The sequence below is a fragment of the Rhamphochromis longiceps genome, linkage group LG1 (assembly GCF_057381845.1).
Source record: "Rhamphochromis longiceps isolate RC_006_pf linkage group LG1, R_longiceps_female_GT1.1, whole genome shotgun sequence".
NCBI classification, from domain to species: Eukaryota; Metazoa; Chordata; class Actinopteri; order Cichliformes; family Cichlidae; genus Rhamphochromis; species Rhamphochromis longiceps.
In genome coordinates, this window is record NC_140557.1 from 27879132 (window position 1) to 27892361 (window position 13230).

The 13230-nt window shown below is 42.2% G+C and overlaps 1 protein-coding gene across 4 annotated transcripts; it reads right to left on the minus strand.

Annotated features, from left to right (window-relative positions):
- Window positions 1-122: 122 nt before the first annotated feature.
- Window positions 123-13230, minus strand: itgb6 (integrin, beta 6). 4 transcript variants are annotated; one of them, XM_085404182.1, is made up of 16 exons: window positions 12903-13230; window positions 10787-10856; window positions 10382-10461; window positions 10005-10203; window positions 9659-9905; window positions 9361-9526; window positions 9099-9260; window positions 8865-8960; window positions 8524-8613; window positions 7183-7317; window positions 5167-5581; window positions 4857-5079; window positions 4286-4380; window positions 2259-2375; window positions 2010-2176; window positions 123-663 (listed from the first exon to the last, which is right to left on the minus strand). In XM_085404182.1, exons 2-16 carry the CDS (start codon window positions 10839-10841, stop codon window positions 565-567), a joined length of 2346 nt encoding a protein of 781 aa, XP_085260308.1. In that variant the 5' UTR covers window positions 10842-10856; window positions 12903-13230; the 3' UTR covers window positions 123-564. The 4 variants fall into 4 exon arrangements, with proteins under 4 accessions (XP_085260308.1, XP_085260292.1, XP_085260300.1 ...); XM_085404166.1 differs by having other exon boundaries at window positions 10382-10464; window positions 12903-13229; XM_085404174.1 differs by lacking the exon at window positions 12903-13230 and having other exon boundaries at window positions 10787-11022.

Here is a 13230-nt window from a genome sequence, read left to right on the forward strand (position 1 = left end):
TCCCACTGTAAGCAAAATAAATTTTAAATTTTGTTTCTTGCAGGTAAATCAAATCAGTCTGCTCACTCTTTGTGAGAACTGTGTTGTAACCTGCAATTAAAACCCAAATTGCAGAGGAGTCATTTCAAAAATGCCAAATCCAACTTTAATTATGTGCCACATACCATTAAAAAAAAAAACTCAGAACAACAGTTATTAAAATTAAAGGCTCAGCCTTGTTTTACAGTAAAACAATCGACACATTATTACCAAAAAAACATCTCTTACACCTGTATATTTATACATTTTCATTCAGTAGTAGATCACTTGTAGTGTAGACTTCTCCTTTACCAAGTTGCAAGTTGCAGTACATGTAGGGCCATGCAATAGAAATGTCCAGTGTTTGACAGTACAGTGCACTTCTACAGCAGCAAATTCATCTCGCAGTGTTTGTCTGTTCACAGTGTTGTCTACTGTGCTAGGACATCTCTGAATTAACACAGGGATTCGTACAAAAACTATTCTCTGTCTCATACACACACAAAGTCACACACTTAAGTGCACTCAGACGCATCCAGTTCGTCATCAGTAGTGATTCATTGTGATAGTCTTTTCTTTCTGTGCATTTTTATAAGTTACATTTCTGTATGTAGATGTTGAGCTCCTGAACAGAGGGTTGGTCCCCTGAAAGAAAACAAAGAAAGAACACAATGACGTTTAGATTTTTACAGATGCCACAGAAAGACCAAAACCAACAACACACTAGTCCTGTAAACCTTCCAAACTGCCTGAAGCTCATTTGGCCCAAATCAGAAATCTCAGTGAGCTTGTTTAATGTTAAAGTTAATGATAGCACAGTTTAAAAAAAGACTGAACAAGTATGGAAGGGTTGCAGTAGAAGCCTCTTTTTCTCTCTAAAAAGAACACGGCAGCACAGTTTAGGTTTGCAAAGTTGCATGTGAACAAACCACACGATTTCTGGAACAATGTCCTGTGGACAGATGAGACCAAAGTGCAGATGTTTGGCTGTAATGCACGGCACCACATTTGGAAAAAACAACAACACAGAATATCAGCACAAACACCTCATACCAACTGTCAAACAATGTGGTGGAGGGGTGATGATTTGGTCTCGGTTTGCAGTCGCAGGACCGGGGCACCTTGCAGTCATTGGGTCCACCATGAACTCTTCTGTATACCAAAGTGTTCTAGAGTCAGATGTGATGCCATCTCTCTGACAGCTAAAGTTTCAGAGAGATGGCCCAAGTAGATCAGTAAATCTACAACAGAATGGCTGAAACCAAAGTCCAGACCTCGACCTGCCTGAAATGCTGTTACAGTAACTTTTCAATTCTATTCTATTCTATTTTATTTATATAGTGCGAAATCACAACACCAGTCACCTCAAGGTGCTTTATATTGTAAAGTAGACCCTACAATACAACACAGAAAACCCCAACAATCACACGATACCCTATGAGCAAGGCGACTCCCTTTTAACAGGAAGAAACCTCCAGCAGAACCAGGCTCAGGGAGGGGCGGCCCCAACCTGCCGCGACCGGTTGGGGTGAAGGGAGGAAGATAAGACAAAAGACATGCTGTGGAAGAGAGCCGGAGATTAATAATAACTAATGATTAAACCCAGAGACGTGTATAAACACATAGAGAGTGGAAAAGGTGACTGTGCATTAATGAATACCTACAAGCCCCAATGACCTGAAGCACAGTTGTAAAAAACAGTGGGCAAAAATTCCACCGCAACAATCTTAGAGACTGATAAAGTCACACAGAATTTTTTTCTCTATTTGTTGCTGCCAAAGGTGTTTCTACAAGCTACCGAGTCACGGGATGTATGTCAGTGGATATTAGTGGGAACAGTTTAGTTATGGGAGACACCTCGCCATCAGACTTTGTCCACCCTTTTGAATATCTAATGAATGTCTAATACATTATTTTGCTTTTTAATTATTCATCTGAGCCCAACAAAAAGATATTAGAAAGAATAAAAGCGAAGTCATCCACGGTCTTACCGACTGCCAGTTTGCCTTTGCCCTCTCAGCCTCAAACTTGGCCACCTCCTTTTGGTCATGGACTGACACCAACACCTTCCACACACCCAGCAGGATCAGGCCGATACAGACGACAGAAAGGGAGACCCCGAGAAGAATCATGGGGATGTTGGGTGGCTCTGGACATCCTGAGACAGGACATGAGAGCGAGATGAGACTTGCACCGGGAGTATCTTTCACTTTAGTCGTCTACGTTGGTGTCAAGCTTACCGTACATCTGCAGATCATAGGCAGTGGTGTCCGTCTCACCTTCCACCACTTTAAATGACGCCCAGCACTCATTCTTCATCATAAACGTGCACGACATAGAAGGACTCTTGTCATAATCTGTGAGGAAATGTGAACATACATATCCATAAGGTAAGGCTATCATCTTCCCTTTGACATTGTGCTGAGAATGTCAGATGATATACTCTGCTCTGTTGTGCTGTCAGTGTGACTTCATTATCTAAGACTAGAATCTGGTGTGTGTGGACCGAACCATTGTGTTTCACATCTGAAGCTTGAAAATCTTCTGTGATAATCAGATATGCCTCTCAGCTTGCACAAGTACAGCGGCTTTAAAATCAACTCCTCTACAAAGGAAGACCAGGTTCTTTGGCTATTCACAGGCACCATAATAGCTTTGCCTGTACAACAAGGTAAATAATATGTTCCCCATTGTTCCACACTGCCCAAAAGGACATGGATGGCGTTGTGTTAGAGAGGGGGGGTGCAGACTTCACAGAGACACCCGAGTCAATGGAGGTCAGCATTCCTCCAAAGCAGCGACCCTGGCTGAAACTTAGCAGGCCTCTGTGTTGATAGCACCACCATGAATAAGAACCCTTGCAGGACAGGGAGGCAAAAACTTGATGTTATTTGATTTTAATATATTTTGCTTGGTTTTAAGGAGTTGCTACATTTTAGCACATTTAAAAAAAGCTATTTTAAATATTTTGCTCCTGGCCATTCTTCAAAATATGTCATATATGTTTTGAAGGTTTTCTTTCATTAATTACTATTTACCCACTAAGGGGCGTTAACCTGCATAGACTTAAAACCTGCATGAGATCCAGTATCTCTTGGTGGCAGTTAAAAACCAGCTTTATTTGATTGATTTAAATCAATACCAGTAACTAAGGATTGTTAACATGCATAGACTTGAAACATTCGTTGACAGTTGCAAGCAGGTCCTGTTTTGCAAATTCTTCCTTGTGAACATCATACAAGAGAGTCTGATATACAGATTTAGGTGTCAAATTGCCGTTTACCCCACAGCGAGTTTGTGAACATGAATTGCAAAAAGTAACCAAACAGAAGTGAAAAAGCAATTTCTCTCAACAGTCAACAGGCTGTCCTTCTAGCTGTGGATTCACACAGTTTTCATACCGTCGCTTGCAGTGTATTGTACTATCAGGCCAGAGAGACCTGTGGATTTAAAGGTGTCACAGGACTCAAACAAATGAAGGTCAAGGTCAAATGCTTAGTCAACCTAGGTACTCATATCCCCCAAGGCCTAGTATATTGTTGTGAAGTTTGAAGATGATCCATAAAAAATTGTGGGTGATAGTTTTTACTGATTTTCACATTTTGAGTGACCTTGACCCGATTTTCAACAAAATGAAATCAGTTCAAGCTGTTACTGGCATCTACAATCACAAAAAAATATTTGAAAATGATATCTTGAAAACTGTGGACACTAGGCTGCTTACATCCTCCTTCTCTTTGGGGGAGAGAATAATTGTTTTGTGTTACTGAACCAGGAATACCTGGAAGGCCTAAATACCAGCTAGCTCTTTCTGATGTAACACCCTGAAAAGGCAGGACTGGGTTTTTTAGCCACACCACCTGCTCAACTTGCCAGATTAGTCTCACTGTGACTTTGTCCTTTTGTCTGAAATGCAAGTCAAACTGTTTGGTCATCATTTTTGACTCAGTGGAGGAGTGATCTAAAAATAACAGTAGTCTTGAAAACCTTTGCGGGGCTTTCCAACAAGATAACATTGAATAAGGAAGGGCCGAACTTAAAGCAGATATGGTTTTATGACTTTTATAGCCAGAGTTAGAAAATGTATCGATTGCACCTTGTAGAGCGACATTACTAGAGACAAATGGGAAGGTTTGTATGTGGTGATTTAGTGATTTACCCCATTAGGTAAGTAAGTTTAGTTTAGGTTACGGTTAGAGTTCAGTGAGTTAGACTAAGAAGCTGAATGAAAGTAAAGTAACAACAGGTAAGTTAGGGAATCCTTTACCTCCTGTTGTATTGATGGAAATTGTAGTAGCGCTGCACCTTTGATCACATGACTCAGCATCATCCTGATCTTGAAGATGGCACTCTACACAGGTCCTAGTGTTGAAATGAGCAGGAAAACGAAAGGTTAAGATGATGCAGCAAGCATTTCTTGAGGCTTCAATCACTGACACGGGGCGAAAGGAGAAATCACAGTTGTGGTCACTTATCAGCTTTTTTCCCAAGGCTTCTCTCACTCTCTATCACGGGTTCCCCCCCTCCACAGTAAGAGTAGTATCAAATGGTCCTGGCCCTGACAGCTGCTTTACAATGAAGAAAGGAAATCTCTCAATGCTGTGTTGGGGACATTAGTATCTTTTGAAGTTACATGGAAGGTGTAGACACATGTGAACAACAGGACCAGAACCTGATATGCCTGAACTCCAAAGAGCAGACAGATCACGCGGCGCAAGGAGACGATATCTTGTATCTCTGAGGTAAAGAAATACCAATCACCGAGGTGACGCTGACAAAATACTCGACATTACACCCTCGTTCGGCTGAAAGAAGCGATGGAATGAGTGCGCTCTCACCTTGCAGATGTACAGGAGCTTCCACAGGTTGGACACTTCTCACACTTGTCCCCAGATGCTCCGGGTACAGTGCAGACACAGTGGCCACATACACATTTCCCCCTGCCGCTGCAAAGTGAGCCATCCTTAGATGTGCACGCCTCCATGCTGGTGCTGCAGTTACAGTACTGCCCTTTCCATCCGTGTTCACAAACACACTCTCCGCAGTCGCACACTCCATGGCCTACAAACAAGAAATCTTCATTTATAATAAAAGGCTTTCCACAAAAACACATGAATAAGTCAGAAGCATTCGCATGAAGTTACTCACCTCCGCAGAGCTCCCCACGGAAGAGAACACAGGAGTAATTGTCACACTCGCAGTAGGGACCGTAGATGCGCCCAAAACTGGATGCATGACACACACAATGTCCACAGTAGCACTGCCCCTGACCACTGCATATTTCAGACTGATTGTTTGCGAGGCAGTTGCTCAACAAAGTGCTCTCCTCATTGCATTCGCACTGCGCTCCCAGGAAGCCCGGCTGACATATGCACACGCCGCACTGGAAAACCCCCTGGCCTTCAGTGCACTGGCTGCTGTCTGACTTTGGAGGCTCACAGTCACAGGAACAAAGGGACTGCACTTCTATCTCCAAACTGTCCTGAAGGCCTACAGGTCTGAGGGAAAAGTGCCGAACTCCTGACAGGCATCCCAGGAGCTCCACAGACACATTGAACACTACCTGAGGAGCAAAAACAAGGAGGGCATCAAATTAAGATCAAACTAAGAACAGACTGCAAATATTCTGCCTGCGAAAAGTCAGCGCTATTAATCCCCACAGCAACGCCATTGATAATTGGGGGCTTTTTCATCTGTTTTAGACAGCACAGCTAAGAGAGAGAGGAAAAACTTCGGATTTGAACCAGCTAAACAAGATCATTAAGCCCTGATGTTGGTGAAAGTAAGTAAACTAGTTCCTCCGTTCTTCTTCTTCTTTCAGCTGCTTCCTTTAGGGGTCGCCACAGCAGATCACCTATCTCCATTTCACGTATCTGTAGCATCGCCCTCTGTTACACCAACCTTCTGCATGTCCTCCTTCACTACATCCATGAATCTTCTGTCATCTTCCTATGTTCCTCCATCTTTAACTTTGTCCAATATATCCACCATCCCTCCTCTGCACATGCCCCCGGAGGAAGCCACCCGAGGGATTGATGAAGTCTTATCTAATCTAAGTTCTTATCCTGTCCTAGCGTGTTTTATGCATTTGTGTTTTGACAGACAAACTGGTTGATTTTTTTTCTCTCTCAGAAATATTGTCTGATCTATCAGTTACAAGTGCTAAAGCCTCAAATTCACCAGGTCTCCCTCTAATCAACATTAGTCTCTGACAAAAAACAACTTAAAAATTTCCAGATTTACACAACACATTCCTATCTGACCCAATCCAAACAATTCTTCAGGTACAACTAAGGCATGAATGTTGACGAGGCAGAGTGCACGTTGTGTTATTTTTCACCTGTCAGTCTGTGTATAGATTTTTTTTTTACATACTTTTACAAGTTTATAAAGCACTGCAGGTCTTGCAAAGTTCTCTGGATACACTAAAATTAAGCTTTTACTGTTGTAGTGAAAGACCGAACACAGAAAGACCTAACACTCTTGAGCTGTTAGGACTGTCTGTGTGTTAGAATAGTCTTTTGTCCCTTCCATTATTTAGTTTCACAGGCGTAACAACAACAGAACAAACACAGCATCCCATTCTCTCTCTGACACACGCTCCAAGTGCAAAAAAATAGCATACAATAATAATCGATACTCTTAATAGTATAATTCCAGCGTTTTGATCAGCACCATGGACAACATCCGGGGTCAGATGTCATGGGAATGAACGCTAACACTATTTTCTTCAGCTAAGCTCCCACAAACTCAAAACAGATTTAGCCTTGTTTCAGTTCGTGAGGAAAAATGTACACTGCATAAAAGCTAGGCTTTGATTCACAAGACAGAACCATGGGCATAGTGGAACTCCTATAGTATGTCCACTTCATCATAACACCATGATTATGAGCTTCCAGTATACTTTAGAGGAGAGGGCCCTCCTACCTTCAGGACCCAGGGATGATGCCCTCCTGATGCCTTGTGAGAATTAATGCCTTTGTTTAGTTTCCTTTAAGCTTTCAACTTTTGTTCACATTTAATCTTAAATATCTACATTTTTTATGTTATGTTTGGTGTTTCACTAGAATTGTTAATAACTGTTCTTGTCTGATGAGATAGTTTAATGAAAGGCACTTCAAAAAATTTTAAAAAATGAAGCAATTTGTAACAACAGCAACTCACCGTCTCTCCTGGTTTGATGTTGGAGCAGCGTTTTAGATCAGGGAGGATAGTTCCATTAGGGCAAACGGTTGTGAAAGACATGTGCAGCTCCTTCGTGGCTCCAAGGACCTCTAGTTCAATCTCTGAGCGAAGTTCCTGGAAAACAGATTATGTGTATTGTGAGCCATATGAGAACACAATGGGCAGCACACCTCGGTACTGATCAGGTTTGTCCTTCAAAAAAAGCAAAAAAAAAAAAAAAAAGCAAAACTAAGTTAACTAAAATCAAATCAGATTTTCCTTTTGTTCAGTCAAGATGAAGTGGGATTTCCAGCGCTGTCAGATGAATTATACTTTTCACCCTGCATTGACCTGACCTGACACCTCATGTCTAATTCTTTTTTGGGGGGGTGAGTCAGCATCCCAGGTGCGCTGCACTGTATAAAGCACCTGAAGAAAGTGTGACAGCTAACCTCAGCTTGAGAAAATAGTGTGCTTGACTGACTAATGAACTCTGTAACGGCCCGTCTGACTGCTAACAGAGGGCATATTGTGTGCTTCCTGGCTTTAGTGTTGGTAAGGAAGAAGAAAACCGGAGCACTTATGGGATACACCCAGCTGAGGATGGATTAAGTAGATAAAACGCATCTAAAGAGACTTCGCTGTTACTCATCAGAATTACAGGTGAGTGCAAGTACTCATCACCTGTGCAGTATCACTAAATAGTCCCCTGTTTGCACTGCGTTCCAGTTAAGCACCACATCTACAATCACTGTGATGACAGGGACTCTGCTAGTGCGGCAGAGACTAAATGTGGGTTTAAATGACGCAACCGATGAAGTAATTAGAGGACTGCACAACTACCAGTCATCGCCGCCAAGGGGGATTTACAAAACGACGCACGGTGGATGAGATGGGCAGAACGAAAACGACCAAGAGTGAGGAAAAAAGAGGCAGTGTGCGGGAGAGGGAGGGGAAGTTTAGAGCAAATCAGATTTGGAGGGGGCGAGGAGATGAAATGGTTGGGACAAGCAGAAACATGCTGGCCAACATGCTGATGCAGAGTGTTGGGAGGTAGAGGGGAAAATGTGATAGAAGAAAGAATAAAAGAAGGAAAAGAAATAATAACAAAGGGGTGGAGAAAATAAAAATAGTAACATACCAGTTTGCTATAGATACATTTTCGTGCCTGCACCATTAAATATTACTTGATTTAAAAAAAAAATTGTCTTATGACTTTTACACACACACACACACACACACACACACACACACACACACACACACACACACACACACACACACACAAAGCCACACATCCACTCTGCCAGCACATCCTGATTATCAGGCCCTTTTATTTACTTTGTATGCTGTTACAATCAGTTCCAGGATGTTCCGCGAGTCTTTCGCCACGACTCCAACAGTGGCACCAGGTATGAGCTCTGCATAGTTCTAAGAGACACAGAAAACAAAACAAAAAAAACAGATAAACAGTAATGTCACTGTTACAAATACGGGAAGCTCATCACCACACATCTTCCCTAAAAGAACAGTATGAAAAGGAGTGTGGAAGAGAAACGGGGCCAGTTGTAACAAGTTGAATGCAACTCAGAAGATAAATATGCTAACCTCACAAACACTTGTGTTATTCAGCTCTCTAGTTTGATCTCTTCTAACAGGGAAAAAAACTAGGGAGCTGTTACCATGTAGTTGTCTTTCTGGTCTTCTGTCACTGCAAATATCAGCAAGATGTTGTTGTCCACCAGCTTATCAATCAGCTGACCAAGAGTTGGATATTCCTGAAAAAAAAAAGGTTACATTTCTAAGAGGTTTCAGGTGATTATTTACCATGAGTTACCACAGTGTTAGAGGAGAAAGCCAAATAATAATGAAAAATAATAATCCTAGATGAATCAAATGATAAAATCAGGTTTTACATGCACTGTGGACTTTGAGTATTCATTGTTGGCATCCAGGTGACACTGCCCGTCATTGGGAATCACAATACCGGCCAGCCTGCTGTCCATCCCGAAGTGTGAGTTGCCATCGCTGACAAACACCAGCAAACGCATGGAGTCGTTCCTCCAGCCGATCTTGTCCTAGCAGGAGACACACAGCTGCTCTGAAAAAAACAGTTGGCGAGGTGGCGTCACAAACGAACGGCCGGCATCTTTGGAACCTTGAAATGGGAAATGTTACCCCACAAACGGCTGCTTGCATGATGGCGTCGAAACCACACTCCGTGTCGTCAATGTTTGCAGATATATGCTGCACGGCGATTATCTCGTTGAACTTGCTGGTGTTGCTCGTCAGAGACAAGACGTGCTTGTAGCCAAACGTCGGTAAGCAGGTGTTGTCTATACGGCTGTAATGTAACAAGACATTAAAAGCGAGCGTTAGAAGAGTAAGAGTGTCAGATTTACAAGATCAGAGCATTTTAAAAAAACAAAAAGAAACAAACTTCTACTCATGTTTAGATTTTTATTTTAATGTAAACCTGCACGGGTTGGCCAGTTCTTCTTCTGTGATCTTGATGAAGGGCAACAAGGGTTTCTCCACAAAAGAGCCAAAGCCCATTCGAAATTTACTCGTGAGCTTCGCCATTTCTTTTGACAAAGTAGAGCCCAAGTCTTTGATCATCTTCAGATCATCGATCATGGATGCTGACAGGTCCATCAGGTAGTACATGTCCACAGGATAGTCCTCTTTGTGTTGAACCTTCACCTGGAAGGTCACCTCACTGCCTGTGCAAGAAACAAAATCAGGCCACGTTTTATCTCTCTGAACTCAAAAAACTGCTTCAGAAGACAAATCGTCACTTCAGAAGATGTCCGACTGCATACCAGGTCGGAGCTTGAGGGACATTTTTTGAGGGAATATCTGTGTGCTATTAGTGCTGCCCATCTTCTTCCCAAGTGGCTGATCCTGGAGGATCTGGTGTTTGGAAACAGGGAACTGCAGCAGGTCCCTGGCACATCCCTTTTCCAGTAAGACATCCAGTGTGTCACATCTTTGTGTGACTGAAAACCAGTCTGTGAAATTCTGACAAACAAAGGGGAACATGTGACAAGTAGCAACCTCAGTTTGCAGGCTGTTTTACAGCAGGCCATAAAGATTATTACTTTGTCATCAGCGTCATCATGTAAATCAAACACGAGAAGATATTTTGCAAAAAATCACTTCACTTTAAATGTGACTGTCTTCTCGTATAGCTGCTCACCTCCTGTGTGCACCAGGCGCACTGGGGGCTGAGTTGCAGACAGTCGTCACAAGTCACAGTACTGCCGGCTGAACACAAACCTGCTGCACAGCACATAAACAGGTAAGGGTTGTCAGCACAGACCAGAGTCCAACACTAGAAAAAGTCTGCATTTATGGTGTCATTTTTTATTTACTTATTGATATGATTATTTTAATCTGTGTGTTTATTCTAATCCTTAGTAGTAGTAAATGTGTAGTCCAGTGTAGTAAATGTAACATAATTCTTGGTTTCAAATTTTAATACCTTCTCACAATAAAACATCCCAACCACTCTTCAGTGCCAAGACAGCATTGTTGACTTGCTCTTGAGTGACTACTACTTTGCAAATGAGCTTTTAAAAAGAAAGCCAGGACTTCAGCTTACCCTCCACGGCGTTGATCCAGTACCGGAGAATCAGGCTCAGCAGTAGAAGCCCCATGAGTCCGTGAGGTTACTGGTTGATAAGAAACACAAGGTGAATGTTTCAGGTTATTTCATAGCGCGTTAACAGGAGTGAAGCCTATCCAGCGTCATGGCTCCTCTCTTCAGCCAAACGTAGGCTACAATAAGAGAGGAGTTTGCTTTCCACCACCTGGATAGAGGAGGAGGAGGAGGTGAGGGGCTGCCTCTACCTGCCCTGCCTTTTTAAGTCAACTTCCGTCCAGGTGAGAACGCGAGGCGGGCGCGAGGAGAAAACAAACCGCAAGCAAACCGCTAGCTGATGTCTCCCCTTCTTATTTAGCTGTTCGTTAATGAATCAGGTTTGTTCCCACCGTCTGTGTCTGTGTATTAGTAAGGAATAAGATAGGAAATAGGAATTCTTAGTTAAAAGTAACGTGAAGCCAAAAATAAACGGCATTGCAAATAAATTAATAGGTAAATAAAAATATTAAAAAGGCCTATTTTTCTCCTAGAAATAATTAGCTTATTATTTCAAGCTAAATGCGTACTTCCCCTTTAATATCAGGAGGTAAAATCTTACAGTACATCACAGATTCAGGCGTGACAAATGTGTAATTGAATGTCTTTTCTACTTTTAAAAAAAAAAAAAAAAAATATATATATATATATATATATATATATATATATATATATATATATATATATATATATATATATATATATATATATGTATATAAAGTAGGTAAAATTAGCTCCACCTTGCATCAGCTACAGTGTTTCTGTAGTATGAATGGCCTTTAAAAAATAGTCGTGTTTGTGTTATGTAAGTGTGAGTGACTTTCTTGTTAAGGCTAGATTGCTTGTAAATTTGAAACTGAAGTAAAAGTACAACATTCTGTTCTAATGAAGCATTAAATGTGGCTTAATACTTCATATTAAGCTATGCCATTTTGTTATGAGCTAATGATAGCAAACTAGTGTTGCTTTTGAATGTACTCTCTTTCTCTCTGTTAGGCCATCCCCTTGAAGTCTCTGTGCTTTTAAAAATGTTGTTGTTCTCTGTGAGGCCCTGGCGGCGCACCTTGTCACTCTGGATTTGAAATATGAGATTGTTTATACCCTCATTACAATGCTGCTACAGTGTAATAGGCTAGAATTAAGCTACAGTCAAATGGGATCGCTGAAATTGTGTGTGGAGAGGAATAATAAAGTGCAGACAGGGCACGCCATGAGCAAATAAATCCTTCAAAACTCTATTCTGTGGGCTCTATAACAGAAGTTATGTTAATATTTAACACAGCGACTCAGAGAACATGAGTCAGTGTCACTGTCTCACAAGAATTTTCCAGCTTGACGATTAACTCACGATGAAAACCAGGCCTATCGCAAGATATGAAATATGATCAGTGTGTGTGTGTGTGTGTGTGTAATAGAAGGGGAGGAGGGGTGTGGCTGAGTAGGTGTTGAACTATTGACAGCTGCAGTGCAGATATCCCCGCATGTCCTAAGTTAGAGGAATCTCACAATTCAGCACCACACCCCTTCTGAATCTGTGAGACCCATCTGCCACCCCGAGTTAAACCCCACCTCCACTCCTCTTACAGCAAACCCTCTCACCCCTTAATGCCTCTTCTCCTTTTGTCTTTCATTGGCTCTCTTCTCCCAAGTTCTTTGTGTTGTGATCCATATTTTCCAGTAGCCTCTGCCATTTAATTCATGCCTCCTTCAGCTTAATTCTTCCCTTGTCTCACACTTCACTCCTCTCCTCTGAATTCCTCAACATGATGCAGTCCAACACCACTTTTGTAGCCTGTCATGTCCTGCTGTTTGTCCTGTGTGAGAGGTGTACTGCAGCATCACTGCCTCTGCACCTCACCTCGCTGTCTCATGTCTCAAAATGACTTTAAAACCTGTAGCCCTTCACTAGCATTTCAGAGATATTCAGGCTTTTTAAACCCAGTGGGACTCTTTAAACCACAAAGTAGCATTCTCAATGAGTATCAGGCCAATCAATATTTACAAATTCAGAGATCTCGTTCCCCTATCTCTCTTCTCTCAGCATTATACGCAAGTGTAATGCTGCAGTGAGCCGACTCACCTTCAAGGCTGTCCTCTGATAACATGCTGTCCCGTCTCAGTCTTTCTTCCTTGACATCAAGTGAAAAATGGAGAGAAGTGGAGAAGCATCAGCCCAGCACATTCAGTCCTATTGTATCCCAGCAATTGGCAGAGTAACAGTAAACCTATTGTAACGGCGCCCTTTATGAAGCATGGCGCTAGGATGACCCTGCTGCCCGTGCTCCTTGGCTCATGTGTGTGTGCGCGCTCGTGTGAGTGTGTGTGTCTGGAAGTTTGTAAGTATGTGTGCATGTATGCATTCTGGGGTCGTGTGTGGGTGTTTGTACAAGCTCTAGCTTGCATGTGTG

Bases quoted from the DNA above. Each gene is read 5' to 3' on its own strand.
- itgb6 (XM_085404166.1), bottom strand. From the start codon at position 10,841: ATGGGGCTTCTACTGCTGAGCCTGATTCTCCGGTACTGGATCAACGCC. The intron at 2,376-4,285 runs GTAAAGGATTCC...ATTTCCTCACAG, and splicing joins TTCCATCAATACAACAGGAG to ATTATGACAAGAGTCCTTCT. The intron at 664-2,009 runs GTAAGACCGTGG...GTTTTCTTTCAG, and splicing joins CAAAGGCAAACTGGCAGTCG to GGGACCAACCCTCTGTTCAG.